The sequence below is a fragment of the Hibiscus syriacus genome, unplaced genomic scaffold (genome assembly GCF_006381635.1).
Source record: "Hibiscus syriacus cultivar Baekdansim isolate YM2019G1 unplaced genomic scaffold, ASM638163v2 tig00111402_pilon, whole genome shotgun sequence".
Lineage (NCBI taxonomy): Eukaryota > Viridiplantae > Streptophyta > Magnoliopsida > Malvales > Malvaceae > Hibiscus > Hibiscus syriacus.
The window spans coordinates 5,611,189-5,628,972 of NW_024063082.1; the positions used below are offsets into that span (position 1 = coordinate 5,611,189).

The following is a 17,784-nucleotide window of genomic DNA, read 5'->3' on the forward strand; positions in this document are numbered from 1 at the left end:
ATAGAGATGTAAAGAGGGGGGATTAGTGTTTAATGATGCATGTTTTATTATTTAATGGGGAGAGATTTGATTAGGGATTAAAAGAATAAATTAAAAGTATGGGAGATAATTAGAAGCCAAACAAACCAACTAATCCATAAGCTAATTCAAGTATTTGAGGATTTAATGAATGGTTTTCCAGTTTTGTGTGAATTTGAGTTTTTGTGGTTTAATTCATGCCACGCTGTTTCTCCACAATACATTTCCTATATTTATATTCGTGTTCATTTCCTTTTGTTTTATTTGGTACCAATTTGTGTTTATTTTATCTAAAATTATAAATTGTTCATTATTTTTTTAAATCGGATTTAACCCGATTTATTGGAGTTCATAATAATTTTTTTATATAATTTATAAGATTAGATTGTTTTTAACACAAACAAACAGTTAGTTTTATTAAAAAGATAAAATATCCAAATTATAATAAAAATTTACAAGCACAACCGTAAACTAAGTACATAATAAGGTTATTTTTCTATAATCGTTAACATAAGAAATTTACCCACTTAAGATCACACAATAACAATACAAGGAAAAAATTAAAAAATCTAACTAAATAAACTCGAATAAAATATAGATACAAACATATCTGACCGTATCGACAAACAAACCACAAAAGATGATTAGGCTATTGAAATACAACTGATAAACCACAAATCAGAGTCGAACAACCTGAAAAACTATCCACGAACCTAAATAGTGTATCCAAATTCAATATGAGAATTCAAAGTAGGGAAGATCAACTTCATAATAAATGAACGTCATCTTGATCAGTCGTGACGATGTCAAATCCAACTCTAAAAAATGATAAACAAAAACAACGATCAAACGACAAAAAACGTATCATAAAAATAGAAAAAATGTTTTGATTAACTAAGCGTTATATTTATTAATGAGTGCATGCATTGATGAATTTAAACATTCTGATCAACTAAACATTATATTTATTAGCGAGTGTATGTATTTATCATTATAAGTTAATTTTTAAAATAAATATTATCTTATCTAAACTATTTGAAAAATAATATAAAGTAGTTTTAATGTCCCGCTCCAGTCTTCAAATTTTGTTAGTAGAATAAATTGACACTTACAAATAAATAAGTTTAAATATATTGTTTGAAAGTAAAAACGTAACTAAAACCTCATTAAATTAATTTGTTACAATAGTTTATTTTAAATTTTTTCAAAAAATAAATCTAAAACTAAAATTAAATTATCACAATAAAACATGTAAAATATAAAATAAATAAAACAAAAAAATTAATATACTATAAATACAAAAATATCCAAACCCATAAAATTCAATTAAACAGAGTACTGTAATGATCTGTGTTTTCAGGTTTCACCACTTGACGTCTTAGGTAAAGAATATAGAACATCTACGATTCTTAATGTGTTCTTTTATCTGCATCTTTTAATTCGTATGTTATCCTCCGGTCTTTCTTTTCATGGTAAAAAACTTTTCAATATTTAAAGATTTTTAATGACTTTTTTTATTAAAAAAAATAAATTTAACATGGTTAGAAATGTTAACCCTTCATTTAAAATAAATCAATAAGTAGATAAACTGAAATAGCTATTTTAATTGATAACAATGATAATAGTTGTGTATATAACAGATTCAAAAGTACACACCTAATAGTGTCCCTGAATGGTGGTAAACAACAAAATCCAGGATAATAATAATAATAGTAAGAGAAATTTAAATTTATTAAATCTAATTTGCATCATCATCATCAACATCATGCCAGGTTCTTTTACTGAAAAGGTAATGGCTTTTGTATAGTTGCAGAGGAATGCTAGGTCTTGTATTGTTGATAGTGCATTCTCTTCTTGCAATCTAAATGAATTAAAGCCAATATCATAGCACACAGGGTATTAAGTTCAACGTTTTGACACCCTCTTGCTCCATATTCTCTGCTGCAGCCACTTCATATAATGATAAACCTATTCATTAAACACCAAAAAGCCTTCCTGGAAAAGTATTGTCCGTCTCTCAATTGCTAAGAAACCCTACTCATACTCAACCACTGTACACACAGAACCGAGTTCTTATCGGATACTCCTGGAGAAACTTAAACCGAGTTCTTAATGGTGCACACCATTACCATTGCTGTACAGACCATTTAATGATCCATTGGCAGACTTGAAACAGTTCCCGTTTTGCCAGACCTTTAGATTTGCTTTTCCGGTATTTACCCCGTTTGCCACTCCGTTGCTTACATGATCAGACTTGTTTAAAAACAATTCCAATTGCCCACATGATGCCGCGATGAGTCCTGGACATTTAAGAAAATACATATAGAGCTTGACAGGCAAAGTTCAATGGATGATTTTTAGGTGTTACTTCATAAAATAAAATAAAAATCATAAGATATAAAACAAGCATAAGCAAATTTCCAACATGCTAGAGAAGTGCCATTATCACAACACAACAATTCTCTAACCCTGTTTTATGTACTTCAATACAGGTAACGGACTTCAAAAGTCGATTACCTAACATGTTATTCAGAATTAATCCAGGCAACCCTCCACACTGATAGAGATAAAATAATCTAAATACTAAGCAATTATGCTGCAACCAATATAAACCCTTAATGCCAGACTTTATGGATAAGAACCTGAGAAAAGAGCAGAAGGTTTTCCTGGTCTGGACTTGAATTCAGGATGGAACTGAACACCAATAAAATATGGATGGCTTGGTAGTTCTACAATCTGTATAGCCAACAGACAATGCCCATTACAATCATGAACTAAATAGAGAAGTAATGATCAGTGAAACTGTTGAGTGGAGTCTGATTTTTCAGATAGAGATGCTACAGTGTAACTTACCTCCATCCTCCTACCAGTTTCATCCCTGCCAACAAACGAGAGACCAGCTGCTTCAAGTTTTGATATCATATCAGGATTGACCTACAAAGGACGAACATCATTCTTAATAACTTGACATAAACTGTCACCAACAAATAGCATCTAATAATCCCATGCATAGTAGCCTACCTCGTATCTATGCCGATGCCGTTCATCAACAAAGTTTGCATCACCATAACTAGAATAAACAACCATTAAGAAAAGGAAATGCCGCTTAGAATATAACCCCTGAACAATTTGAAGAAGTTTGTAACATCATATATAGGAATTAAGCTTGGAGAGTTGTGTTCTTACAGCTTGGCAGATTTGCAGTCAGGAACCTTGAAGTAAGTCCTCCTCGATCCCAGACGCATTGTTCCTCCCATATGAGTTTTCGATCCCTGTGAAAAAAATCATACATACAATTCACTTAATGGGACAAGACATATATTTTTTCAAATGTAATATTGTTACAAACCTCAGGCATAAATATGACGCAAGGATTTGATGTTTGAGGATCAAACTCTTCAGTGTTCGCATAATGCAAACCAAGAACTGAACGTGCATACTCTATGACAGCTATTTGCATCCCAAGGCAGATGCCTAGGAAAGGAACTTTGCTTTCACGAGCATACTTTGCAGCATGAATTTTCCCTTGCACTCCCCTATCACCAAAGCCTCCAGGAACTAGGATACCATCAGCACCCTACATTAAAAGACCTTTCAGAGGTTCTTTCGAAGGAAATAACTGAAGAGAAACTAGAGGATATAAACACAAAATGAAAAATCAATCGACGTTGTAGTGTGAAAAAACCTTCAAATGATTCCATGCTGCTTTGTAAGTTTCAGGATCCTGTAAGGTGTAAATTATAGACATTCTGAGCATACAAGTACTACACAAAGTTAAAGTGTGGGGGAAATATATTATTTAGTGACAAAAATTACAATTAAAAATCCATGAAAATAACTGCGATAAAAAATTACAATTAAAACTGACCTCTTTAGCAGTAATGTCTTCAAGATGACTCGCTTCAACCCACTCTACAATTAGCTTCTTGCGGCAGCCAACAGATGCATGCAAAAGTGCCTATTGCAATAAACCTAAAATATTAGAAGCCAATTTCACTGCATGTCTATTAGCCTTCTAACCTTTAGAGCTTCTTTCCAACTAGGGTTTTTATAGGATAGAGTTGTTAGCAATTGTTAGGAATTTACATACATAACGCAGACCTAGTTGAAATGACTTGGTAAAAGGGGCAGAAATAAATAAATGAATAATATAGAATGAGTTGTTACATGTTAGGTATTTACATGCATTAAGTAGACCTAGTTTAAATGACTTAGTGAAAGGGGAAGAACTAAATAAATGAATAATATAGGGATTGCATTGAGTGATTGAAATGACTTGATAAAAGGGGCAGAATTAAATGAGTAACAATGCCAACAACGAAAGATTCTCATGTTTTCGAGAACCAGCAAAGCTTTTACCTTTAAAACTGAGAGGTAGGAATCTTTAAGCCCAATGTACTTTCCAACCATGACAATTTTAACCTGCAGTGTAAATGACTGCAAAGGAATTATTATTTTCACCATATGCAAATAAACGCTGACTACTCAGCAATTTAATGATTCTTGGCACCTACAGGTTCGTGAAGCATGTCATAAACTTTGGTCCTAGCAGTCCACTCTGTTAAGTCAGGCTTACTTGCAATCCTGTAATTCAGACAAGTATTCAAATCAGAGCCAAAACATAAAGAAAACATAGATGGAGACAGATCATGCAATTAGATATGAAAAAAATAAAGGGTGGATTAGAGAGTTCATAGGGCAAACCCTAGTAGGTTCAATCCTTTCAAGATTGCTTCATGTGCCTTTTGATCCTATTCATGATCAGTAAAATAAACAAATGAATCAGGGAACAGATATTTTCAGTTCTAATTTTGTACTAAGAATGTTAGACGATAAAAAGAACTCAAAAAGTGAACTACTTACTCTTAGTAGTAAAGGAATGTGCCAAATATTTGGAACGTCATAGAGGGTGACAATATTTTCGGCCTGGAAAGAAGTCATATTTCTTAATAACAGTAGTTACTGATTTAGTAGATGAAAGAGAAGCAAACAAATAGAATCCATGTTTCATTACCGGAACATGGCAAAACTGAGAGAGCTTTAACTTGACATTATCATCAAGTGCCTATTGCAAAAAAGGGGCAAGTGAATGAATAAGAAATGTCAAATTAGCACTGGTAAATACAATTGAAAAAGAGAAATAAGGGTAGAACCATTGTACTGCGACAAGCAAGAATATTTGGTGTCAAGCCAAGTCCTCTAAGTCCCCGAACACTGTGCTGGGTAGGCTTTGTTTTCTGTCATTTGAATTTGTTGCAAGGATAATTAGAAATAATGACCCATCAAAGCAGAGAAGATTTCACGCGTCATATGCTTCTTTTAGCTTCATACACATGAGCTATGATCTACTGTACACGAGAAAAAATTTAGCATCAATGGATACCTGTTCACCAACAACATTGAGAACAGGAACAAGGCTGACATGAACCAAACAGAAATTGCCAGGGCCTAAGACAAGAAACACAAAAAAAATGAAAATATAATCACGCCAGAAGAACATTCCAAAGAAAATTAGCATAAACCAATTACATAAGTAAGCACAACATATTATTCTTACCTACACGGTAAGAGAATTGCCCAAGTGCCTCAATAAATGGCATAGATTCAATGTCCCCTGGATCCAGAAGAGATACAATTAAGAAAAAAAAGAAAAAAGAAATGCAGCAAACACAGACTGTTAAGAAATAGATAGCATAGATCCGATGTACCTATGGTTCCACCCAATTCAATGACACAAATATCAGCCGGACCTTCCTTTCCATCAACTGGTATCTTTGCTGCCCGTTCTATCCACTCTTGTATAGCATCAGTAATGTGAGGAACAACCTAGAGGAGGAACAAACATAAATTAAGAAACTATAGTAGAATAGGCCATTTGGGAAATCGTTGTTGAGGAAAGAGTATAACTTCTAAAACAAACCTGAACAGTCTTTCCAAGATAATCTCCCCTTCTCTCCTTGTTAATGACATACTGTAAAAATCAAAGTCATGTGGTTGAACAGAGACATTCAAAAGGTATAAATCTTAAATTGAAAAAAGAAAAAGATACAATAATCAACCTGATAAATCTTTCCTGTTGTTATGTTGTTGTCACGGGTTAATGTAATGTCAAGAAACCGTTCATAGTTTCCAAGGTCCAAGTCCACCTTCAAATCCAAACAGAGTTAATTTACATCATCATCAACATTTGATTTGTCCATGAATGTTATGCTTTGATTTATTATAACACACGATGAAGAAACAAAAAATATTACCTCGCCGCCATCATCGAGGACAAATACCTCACCATGCTCAAAAGGGGACATTGTACCCGCATCAGTATTGAGATAAGGATCTGCAAATGATATCATAACAAAAATGTTTGTTCCATAATCGAAAGCATTGGGATAATGAGATTTCAAATAAGAACAAGGAGAAGAAGTACCAATCTTAATGGAAGTGACACGAAAGCCGCAAGATTTAAGAAGAAGACCAATACTGCTAGCGGTAACCCCTTTTCCCAGACCGCTAACAACACCACCAGTAACAAGCACGTACTTCATTTTTCTCTCCTGATTCTGCCTTCTTTGAAACTAAATGGAAATGGAAAAAGAGAGGAGCAAAGAGAGTCATTATTTATAGCAGTGAGAAATAAGCAGCAAAGCAAAGGGTGGCCTTGCACTGATAAAACCAAAGTCCAAAGCAGAACCCAAAGCCACGAAATCAAAATCAAAATCAAAAGAAAAACAACTACTGGTGACGGTGTTTACGATAAATTTCGCAGAATGAAAAACGAGGATTTGAAAGTTGGGGGAAATGTGGATAAGGGAATCAAAATCAGAGATAGCGTAAAAACGGCAGGTGGCTCCCCTCTCGGTGTTAATGCCCCAAATGCGCTTCCTTCAACTGCAAATTTTAACTTCCACTTCAAGGCGGCGGGTGAGGGACAGGGATGTGAGGAAGGGCTTTCATATTTATTTTATATATATACACGCGCGCCAGACCAATTCACAGTTAATAGATAAAACAATAATATCTATTTAAGGTTACATGTGGATAACCAATGAGATTGATATTTGATTCGATGCTCGTGAGCCGTCGGATTTCAATTGCAATTTTTTATGTTAAAACAATATCATTTCTTCAGTTTTGGGTTTGTGTTATGTGAGATCGAATCTAATTACATTAAGTTGCTGTTTAAGTTAATAATAATAATAATAATTTAATAATATTTGAAATACTCAAAATTTTGTAAAAAAAAGTAATATGGTCCATAATTTTTTTGCACTTAACATAGCCCTTAAATTAAAAATTTAATAATTTAATTTTGTAGTATTTTTATATTTAATGTACTTAATATATTGATCATTGTTTGTATTTTATGTTTTTAGTTTTTTTAAATAAATAAATCCTTAAACTTTCTAAAAATCAATTACACTATCAAACTTAGTTAAAAAATCAATTAAGTTAATCTATCACATCATCGTATATCGTGTACTGTCATAACTATATCGTAAACTATCACAACAATATTATATATTGTCAGATAAACGCCGTGACATTCAATGTTTGATTTCGTTTTTCAAAGAGTTAGATTGATTTTTTTAGTGAAAAAACATTTAGGGGCTACACTAATTATTTCTCCCCAAAAATTTAAAGGCCTCAATTACCATTAAATATATTTTTATTTTAATGATATTTTTGTGTGCTCTTGCTTATAATAATATTACTGTGTAATTTTAAAATTTAATTGATGTCCAATATACAAAAACATTATGTTCTTATTATATACTAAAAAATTGTTGTGTTATGATATTTCTTATTAACTTTGGATAAATCGTCGACTTTTATATTTCTTATTTTCTTTTATTTTTTATTGTTATATCTTTATTTTTTTTAATTTTTAATAATTTTGATTTTATGACAATTTTTTACATATTTATGACACATTTTTCTATTTTTATTTTTTTGTTAGTCGTTTAATTATTTTTTTGGGTTAATCTCTAAGGGATAAATTTAATGTCACCTTAATTAATCAAATATTTATTATGATATAAACGTCTATCAGATGTAGGGATGAGCATAGGACCCGAATCCGACGGGTTCAGACCCGACCCGTTCGGTTGGGTCGGGTTTTTAAAAAAATTCGGATTCAAATCTAGTTTTTTGAAAGGTAGTGTTTGGGTTGGGTCGGATTCGGGTTTAGAGTGAAAAATTTCCGATCCGGAAAAAATATAATTTTACCTTATATATTTAGGAATAATTACAATAATATCCCTCTATACATTATTTTTTTCAATTAAATCATTTTTTATTGAATAAAATTAATATTTATTATCAGGTCGGGTCGATTTGGGTTCGGATTTTCTCTCAAAAAATAGGTCGAGTGGAGAGTATATATTTTTCAGATCGGATCGAGTGAAAGATATAAAATTTTCGGTTCAGACCCAAATTGACCGAAATCCGACCATGCCCGATGATTTTGTTTTTGGCAGCGCCGCGGTGCAGTGCATGAAAATGCGCGGTCGAAGGTTGTGGGCTCATTTAAAAGGAATCTTGAAAGCCTGCATTTGGTAGTTTCTATTAAAAAAAATACATATTGAAGAAACAGATTCAAACATAATAACCAACCAAACCGACCATCATGCACTCAGACCCGACAAACCCCACGTTTCAAGCATAGTGTTAGAAACAAACAAGAACAAGAAAGAAAAAAGGCAGGTAATCACTATGACTAATCTCAAAGATAAGCCAAAACCATTGTCTTCTTCACGTTTACTATTTGTTTAATCCAATCACTCATAATATCTGACCTTTTTTTTACATTATCCCTTACTTAGTTTACGCCTTTTCATCCTTTAACTTTACGTTGTTGACATCTTCCCCCACATTTGCGCCTCATTCAGGGTTTACTCAGGCGAGTAATCAATTTCCATACGGATCATGATGCAAAAGGCGGGAGCGGGAATTGCTTTACTTTTCCTCCGTCTAAATCATTTCTCTTTTTAGGAAGTATTCAAACAGTCTCCTGAATATAGGACTCTCATTTATTAAAAGTTATAAAATGTCTTTCGACTATATAATATTGTTTTGTTGAATCTCGGACTATTAAAAGTTATAAAATAGTCATCTGATTATTCATATGTTCCAAGTTCGTATTTTTTTGTTAAAAATTTGATAGTCGTATGAGCTAAATGTTAATATACTAATTGAGATATAATAAAATCATATTTTAATGATGTCTACTGACACTGTTACTTTTAAGCATTGGTTCGATGACATAATATTTCTAGCACTGACTCGACGATATAACGTAAATGAAAAATCGATTCACAAAATACAACTCAAACATGTTAATATCTAATTTAGACAATCACCAATTTTAAACGAAAAATGATGCGTTTAGAAAATATGAATAATTGTAACATCTTATAATCGGGTGGTCATTTGTGTTTGCATGTTGTTTATATTTATAATTGGTTTATTAGGTATTTCTAGTCATTTCGATTTATTACACACACAGAGGAGTAATGTATAAATATCCTAATTAAATATTTTAGTGCATATTGTTTAATATATTACTATATTTTTACAGTTTTAAAATTATTTTTCTATTAGTGAAATAAAGATTGAAGGCGAAACAAAGAAGAAAAGAATTGAGAAGAGAGAGGAGGCGCAAATAAAGGGTAAAATGTTAAATAAAGAAAAGAAGGAATGAAAATGAAGGGTAAAATTGAAGAAAAAATATATGTTGCCGACGGTCGTGTCTTATTCCCCGGAGAGTAAAGCGCCAATGAGATAAAGATGTCTCATTTTGAAAGCTTTAGTAGTTGAATAGGGTGGTTACTGGCAGTTTACATCCCAACTCTACCCTCACTCCTCATCTTGAATCCCACCAATCCTAGTCTCACGTGGATAGACAAGACTTTATATTGGGAAAATTATTTTTTTTTATTTTTTTGAGAATAGATAAATTTATTAAATTCTTTAAAAATTAAAATGAATTATTAACCAAGAATATATTAAATATCTAAAATATATGATAATTTAAAAAATTTAGAATTAACCATCCATGTTCACACCTCATATTGAATTTCATCAATATTTTATTAAAGCTTAATTAGAAAAAATAATTAATTAATTCTTTTAGAAATATTTAAATTAAAAAATAAAGATAAAAAGCTAAATTTTTCTTATAAAACTCTATAATTTTTTAGCATATTGGATAACACTAGCTTTTGAAATTAAGTAAGACTTCATATTTAATTACACAACTATCACTTTGATTCTGTTTTGATCACTAAATTATTCTTCTTCTTTTTAAATCATACTTAAAGTTAGATTTTACTTTTGTTTTAGCCTCGATCGTTAAAAATTTAACAGTGATGCAGATGTGTCACTATAAGATAATATTATGTCATCACTATAAAATAAAAAAATTATTACGTGAGTAGTTCTGTTTATTTTTTAACAACAAATGACAAAAAATAAAAAAATGTAACGTTAAATATAATTTTTAAAAAAAAAATTGAATAACCAAAACAAAATTAAAGTGATAATTAGATAGCTAAATATATCATTTACCCTTGAAATTATTGAGGAGGTGGAAGGATGGACCTAGACAAGTAGTGCAACACGTCTTAATCAATGGGGAAGTCACAACGAGCAATTGTTCACTACTCAATTACTTTTATAGACCAAACAAGCTTTTGCAAGCATGCTACAACCACGTAAACATCATTGTTTTATATATATATATATTTCTCTATATACGTATGAGTATCAAAATTACGTATTCTCTAAGGATGAGTCAGGGACAGGCAATGGTGATGGCCTTTTAGTTAAGTGGATAAGCTATCCTTTTAATAATAATACTATCAAATTATATAAATTGTAGCATTTCGGTGACATATATATTTTCATATATTATTATTGTTTCGGACTTTACGAATGATAAGAAAATGCAGTCATTGAACATATTAAATAGTTTTAATGGTAAAATAAAATATTATTTTCTTTAAGAATTTAAGTTTGAGCACGTGTTTGTAAGGTGTGTGTGCGTTGTCATTGAAAAAATATACTATCCTGCTTATCTCTTGTTCCTTTCTTTTCTTTTTTGTTTGACAGACGACGATATTAGTTTCGGTGTTGGTCGTCGATCATTTGTATTTTATGTTTTTCTTTGTTTTGATTTTTTAATTTTCAAAAACTTTACTTCTATGTCACGTTTTCGTTTGTCTTTATGATACATTTTTTTGCCTTTTTTGCACTTTTTCATTTGTTTGATCATTTATTTTTCATTTAGTTTTCTCATAGTTGAATTTGACGACACCTCGACTGATTAAGATGATGATTATTTGTTATCTTGATGTTCGACTCTATTTGTGATCATATGTGATCTTTTAATAATTGTCCCCTATTGTGGTTTGTTTGTTTATACAGTCATATCTGTTCGTATCTATCTTTTGTTTGATATTTTTGTTTTAACATTTTCTTTGTAAAATCCTTATATGATCTCAAGTATCTAATTTCTTGTGTTAATGGTTATATGGATATGTCCTAGTTATATGTTCATTGTAATGTTGGATACTCTCTTTTTAAGAAAAATAAAAATTAACGATTTTTATTTGCATAAAAAACATTTTTCAAAGGGTAAATAAACCCTAAAACAATTTATTGTCAAAATCCCAATTATAAGATGGGTTAGTGATGGGTTTTGCTATACATTGTGAACAATTAATTACTGTCTTTTTGCTACTGTGGATTTACGTTCCTGCCAAATAACGGTTATTTAAATTAGGAAGGTAGTGGGTAAATTAATGACCAAAAACCATAAATTCTCATTAACCATTGCATGTGAATTGCTAGTTGCTTGTCATTGTATATGGTTCTTGTGCATTTTTAAGGCACATGGTTTTGCACCCTAAACTGCAACTGTAAGTTTCGCCCTAACGTGCACTTTGTCGGCTACTAAATTAGGAAGCTTTGAAGACCAGGTTTGTTTGAATACGTGGGGTGCCCAAATTCAAACCAGATGAAGCTCAAATGCCCCACTTCAAAGGTTCCATCTCTTTCCAGAGATTTGCTTGTAGAAAACGTAATGGAAAACTTGATAGTTTTGTCATTTTCAATTGGAATAAGCTTTTTTTATTATATATTTGAATGTCTTGCCGCTCAAAAATTATGTAGTTGGTCGCCGCTAATCTCCATCCGATGCTGCCTTCTCATCCCTTGTTTTTGTTCCTTCCTCCTCTTCCTTGTCGGTAAAATAATGGTCCAAATTTGGTCTCCTCCATCGTTTTCTTTAGCGCATTGCCCTATGGTGTCTAATGTGGAACACCCATCCACCGGAACATTAGTTTGGTGTCAAATGAAAAGAGACATATCACGAGATTTTGTGTCAGCAATATCAAAGATACAAAATTAGATAATTACATTTTTGCCAGAGAGCAATAATGGCAGGTCTTATAATTTATTCAAACAGAATCCAAGGATGCCCATTTATTTTACTCGCATTTGCACCCACTTTGTTGTTCTCTCAAGGGTGCGTGTCTGGTAACCTCGGTCTTCTTTTCATTCCAACTTATTATTCTCAAATTTTGTGATTTTGTATTGTTATTTTTAAAGTGTCATTGAACAAATAGTTTAAAATCAATCTTTCAATCCAATATACTTGAATTACAAATTGGAACATATAGAATTCCCCAACTACAAGCAACAATTTAGCTACGAACATTTTCGATGTCTTCTTCAAACTTAATCGACGGGGCCATGCTCTTAATACAGAAAGCCCCATAAAACCATCGAACTGATAATTTAAACCAGCTTCTCCTACCTGTGTTGTCATGCCATGTTTCTCATCCAGACACTGTTGCAAATGTTCCTTGTATTGCATTCATGGCCTCCCCAGGGGGTGGGTGATCGAATTTGCACATTGCACCGTACTTGCATGCCCCTGTCTTCATGTAGTATGAACAATGTATGGATCCCTGGCAATGTACCCCCCACAATTATTTTTATAGCATCTGTAAAAATAAAATTATCTAAAACTACAATTTTATGCGTGAAGACATCCTAGACAAATATTAATACTATAGACAAAATGAACAAAGAAAAAGCACAAAAATCATAATTAGTAGTAAAGACACGAGTAAATAAAATAAAATAAAATAAACCTCTCTCCTTGGTAATCCTGCAAGTGTGAGCTTAATAGACTGCTGAGAAGCTTCATTGGGTGCTAATAGATCAACAGGGCGATGAAGTTTGCATCTCTCTCCGAATTTACATTTGCCAGTTTTCACATAGTTCTGCAATGTAAAGAAATAAAACGGGGGGAAAGTCATCAATAAGCATAGGGATTCCTGCAATGCTTGACATTACAAAGTGAGCCAACAGTATGTCCAAGGTAATTTGGATGCTTGATATGAAAACTGTGGCACAAAAGAATTGTGCAGCACTAATCCAAGCTCAATAATGTGTACCATCTTGATAGTCATAAGAAAATTGGGTGGCAAGGAATTCAAAATAACAATTAAAAACAAACATATATCAAAACGACACAGAATGGATTGATTTGCACATCTCATTCAGTTTGTCCTGGTCTCTGAGGATACACAGTCTGACTGCCTGCCAGCTGCAATAGGTAAATAAATAATATACATCAGCCCTTAGGGAAACAAAAAAAATTCAGAAACATCAAGCAAAATACCTCCACAGAGAAAGTTCTTGCATTATTGTACAGAAATTTTGGCAAACGTAGGAGGCAAGATTGAAGCTAAAGAGTAAAGATTACTCTAAATTTTGCAAACTGGTATATATTATAAAGGCAGCCAATGCAATCAAAGTAGCCACAGGAACTCAAAACCATAGAAGACTGAGCGAAACTTGGGTGATATGAAGTAGAACTTGAACAAAAGAACGTAGCAGATGAATGACTAAACAAGTAATAGCCCTTGGAAGAGATAGTGACCTAGTCCCTATCCTGCAAGTGTGAGCTTAATAGACTGCTGAGAAGCTTCATTGGGTGCTAATAGATCAACAGGGCGATGAAGTTTGCATCTCTCTCCGAATTTACATTTGCCAGTTTTCACATAGTACTGCAATGTAAAGAAATAAAACGGGGGGAAAGTCATCAATAAGCATAGGGATTCCTGCAATGCTTGACATTACAAAGTGAGCCAACAGTATGTCCAAGGTAATTTGGATGCTTGATATGAAAACTGTGGCACAAAAGAATTGTGCAGCACTAATCCAAGCTCAATAATGTGTACCATCTTGATAGTCATAAGAAAATTGGGTGGCAAGGAATTCAAAATAACAATTAAAAACAAACATATATCAAAACGACACAGAATGGATTGATTTGCACATCTCATTCAGTTTGTCCTGGTCTCTGAGGATACACAGTCTGACTGCCTGCCAGCTGCAATAGGTAAATAAATAATATACATCAGCCCTTAGGGAAACAAAAAAAATTCAGAAACATCAAGCAAAATACCTCCACAGAGAAAGTTCTTGCATTATTGTACAGAAATTTTGGCAAACGTAGGAGGCAAGATTGAAGCTAAAGAGTAAAGATTACTCTAAATTTTGCAAACTGGTATATATTATAAAGGCAGCCAATGCAATCAAAGTAGCCACAGGAACTCAAAACCATAGAAGACTGAGCGAAACTTGGGTGATATGAAGTAGAACTTGAACAAAAGAACGTAGCAGATGAATGACTAAACAAGTAATAGCCCTTGGAAGAGATAGTGACCTAGTCCCTAATGGTATTGCAACGAGATTGCAAAATCAGGTGGAATTGCAATAAGACTGAAATTAGCAATGGCCTCATTATGTCAAAGAAAATAGAAACACTTGCAAATCAGTGACAATGTAGTGAGAGGATGACCTGACCCTCAAGAGAATATTACCAAAAATGTTGAGTAATAATATATCCACTACTTTATTTTTCTCCATTTTCTTATTTGAAATCTTTGGAAAAAAAAAACCTGTTAGAATTAACAAAGGTCTTCACTCAACAAAATTAACCTGATCATTCGACCCAATGGAAAATGCAAGTATCCTGTGCTGAAAAAGCTGGCTTCAAGTTAACCCCTCCCCCAAATCGAAAAAAGACTATAAAATCATACTCGATAATTAAAATTGAATAATTATGCTTAATTTTGCATGAAGGTTAAACATAAAATGCTTAAACATTTTTCTAGCAACCCAAACTTATGCAACCATATTTGAATTACATCATGCCAATCTAGCCAGCCATGGCTGAATCTAGTCATAGCAAGCCAAATTGCAATTTCTAAGGCTGCATTTGGACTCAGAGAGCTAGATGTGATGTGGGTTGCGTTGAAAATTAAAAGCAGCTGGCGACTGTTAAATAAATTAAAAAGGGGGCTGTTAAGGGGCTACTGAATTTTGTTGATTTTTAAGCATGAGAAAATTATTTTTTAGTCATTGGACTTTAGGGTATTTATAAAGATTAGTCCCTAAGTTTCAACTATAAATACCCTACCTCATTTAGCTTCAAAATCATCCCAAAAATCATTTCTTTCTCCCAATACTAGAGAGCTTTCTTGTGAGTAGTGAGTGTTTTGTAAACACCTGTAAATTTTCTCTCTTAGTAAAAGATCTGCAGCAGTCCGGAGACGTAAGCAAATTGGTTGAACTCCGTTAGCAATTTCGGGTATTATTTTTCGCTTTTATTTCGCATTTTCACTAATCTGGTTATAGGGAAATTTCTCGTACTCAGTTTGTTTCCCAACAACTGGTAATCAGAGTTTTTGGTTATGAATTTTGTCAATTTTTTGTGAGGTTACTATTCACATGAATAGTAAATTTCGTAAATAGTAAAATTTTGTCGGCGATACGAATTTATCGACGGAGATGTTATAATACACGATGGTTCGCATGGATTATCAGAAACGATCCAAACGAAGCCAGATTCGAGTAGGAGCGATGGCTGCAGACGAAGGGAATGTGAAAATTGAAAAGTTCGATGGTGCGGACTTTGACTTTTGGAAGATGCAGATTGAGGATTTTATGTACCAGAAAAATCTATATCAACCTCTCTCAGGAAAGCAACCTCTCTCAGGAAAGCAACCAGAGGGCATGAAGAATGAAGATTAGGCTCTTCTCGACAGACAAGCCCTCGGAGTTATCCGACTGACGTTATCTCGCAATGTTGCTTTCAACATAACAAAGGAAAAGACCATGCCGGGTCTTATGGCGACTCTCTCCAGTATGTATGAGAAGCAATCGGCCTCAAACAAAGTTCACTTGATGAGGCGATTATTCAATTTGCGGATGACGGAAGGGGCATCAGTGGCTCAACACCTGAATGAACTCAACACAATCACAACCCAGTTGAGTTCCGTGGAAATTGAATTCGATGATGAAGTTTGAGCTTTAATTCACTTATCATCTCTACCAGACAGTTGGAATGCTACTGTTACAGTAGTTAACAGCTCGTCGGGAAATAGTAAATTGAAATTCGATGATGTTCGGGATCTGGTACTGAGTGAAGAAATTCGACGGAGAGAATCGGGTGAAGCATCAACCTCCTCAGCCTTGCACACGGAGTCCAGAGGGAGAACTTTAGAAAGAAATTCAAATCGTGGCAGATCGAAATCCAGACGGGGAAAATCAAGAACGGGAAAGAAAGATTTTACCTATTATAATTGTGGCAAGAATGATCACTTTAAAAGGGATTGTCGAGCACTGAAGAAAGATACCGACGCATAAGAATCTGCAAACATGACAGAGGAGACAGGTGCTGTCATGATTCTAAGCGTCAACAGTCCGATTGAATCATGGATATTGGATTCAGGGGCATCTTTCCACTCAACCTCATGCCAAGAAATCATGGAGAACTATGTCAGTGGTGATTTTGGGAAGGTTCATCTAGTTGATGATGAAACATTGAAGATCGTCGAAAAAGGAGACATCCGACTAAAGCTGCCAAACCAGACCACCTGGAAGCTGACAGGAGTGAGACATATTTCTAGCCTCAAAAGAAATCTGATTTCTGTAGGACAACTTGATGGAGAAGGTTATAGTAAAACCTTTTCAAGCTGTGAATGAAAGATTACCAAAGGAGCACTCGTCATTGCTCGTGGTAAGAAGACTGGTACTCTCTATGTAACCTCAAATTTAGAGAATATCATTGTTGCAGCAGATGCTGATGGAAAATCAAACCTATGGCACCAAAGGCTTGGTCATATGAGCGAGAAAGGGATGAAGACACTTTTGTCAAAAGGGAAGCTGCCGGATCTAAAGAATGTAGATGTCAGACTATGCGAGGATTGCATCTTTGGCAAACGAAAGAAAGTCAGCTTTGCAAAGATTGGTAAGACACCCAAGGCTGAAAAGTTAGAGTTGGTTCATATTGATGTATGGGGACCATCTCCAGTTCCATCTCTTGCAACCTCATTATATTATGTCACATTCATCGAGGATTCTACAAGGAAGGTGTGGGTTTATTTTCTGAAGAAGAAATCAGAAGTCTTTGATACCTTCAGAAAATGGAAGGCCATGGTGGAAAACGAGACTGGTCTGAAAGTCAAGCAACTGAGGTCTGACAATAGAGGAGAGTACAAAAATAGAAGATTCAGAGATTTCTGCGCAAACAATGGGATCAAGATGGAGACAACAGTTCCTATGACACCGCAGTAGAATGGCGTAGCAGAACGCATGAATATAACTCTGAATGAACGTGCCAGAAGCATGAGGATACATGCCGGATTGCCCAAATTTCTATGGGCTGAAGCTATCAACACTGCAGCTTAC

The 17,784-nt window shown here is 33.6% G+C and overlaps 1 protein-coding gene across 1 annotated transcript; it reads right to left on the reverse strand.

The window, feature by feature from the left end:
- Window positions 1-2,127: 2,127 nt before the first annotated feature.
- Window positions 2,128-6,976, reverse strand: LOC120162103 (CTP synthase-like). The gene is made up of 22 exons (XM_039172281.1): window positions 6,768-6,976; window positions 6,443-6,590; window positions 6,273-6,352; window positions 6,078-6,164; window positions 5,939-5,989; window positions 5,727-5,844; window positions 5,576-5,632; window positions 5,402-5,466; window positions 5,172-5,255; window positions 5,033-5,083; window positions 4,882-4,944; window positions 4,723-4,769; window positions 4,533-4,602; window positions 4,378-4,455; window positions 3,887-3,976; window positions 3,704-3,742; window positions 3,368-3,595; window positions 3,205-3,290; window positions 3,040-3,088; window positions 2,872-2,952; window positions 2,661-2,754; window positions 2,128-2,318 (listed from the first exon to the last, which is right to left on the reverse strand). The coding sequence occupies exons 2-22, from the start codon at window positions 6,558-6,560 to the stop codon at window positions 2,128-2,130; spliced, it is 1,827 nt and encodes a 608-aa protein (XP_039028212.1). The 5' UTR covers window positions 6,561-6,590; window positions 6,768-6,976.
- Window positions 6,977-17,784: the final 10,808 nt, after the last annotated feature.

Coding starts and splice junctions, on each gene's coding strand:
- LOC120162103 (XM_039172281.1), bottom strand. CDS start 6,560: ATGAAGTACGTGCTTGTTACTGGTGGTGTTGTTAGCGGTCTGGGAAAA. Junction 5,845..5,938: donor ATCTTGGAAAGACTGTTCAG/GTTTGTTTTAGA, acceptor TTCCTCCTCTAG/GTTGTTCCTCACATTACTGA. Junction 3,743..3,886: donor AAGACATTACTGCTAAAGAG/GTCAGTTTTAAT, acceptor TACACCTTACAG/GATCCTGAAACTTACAAAGC.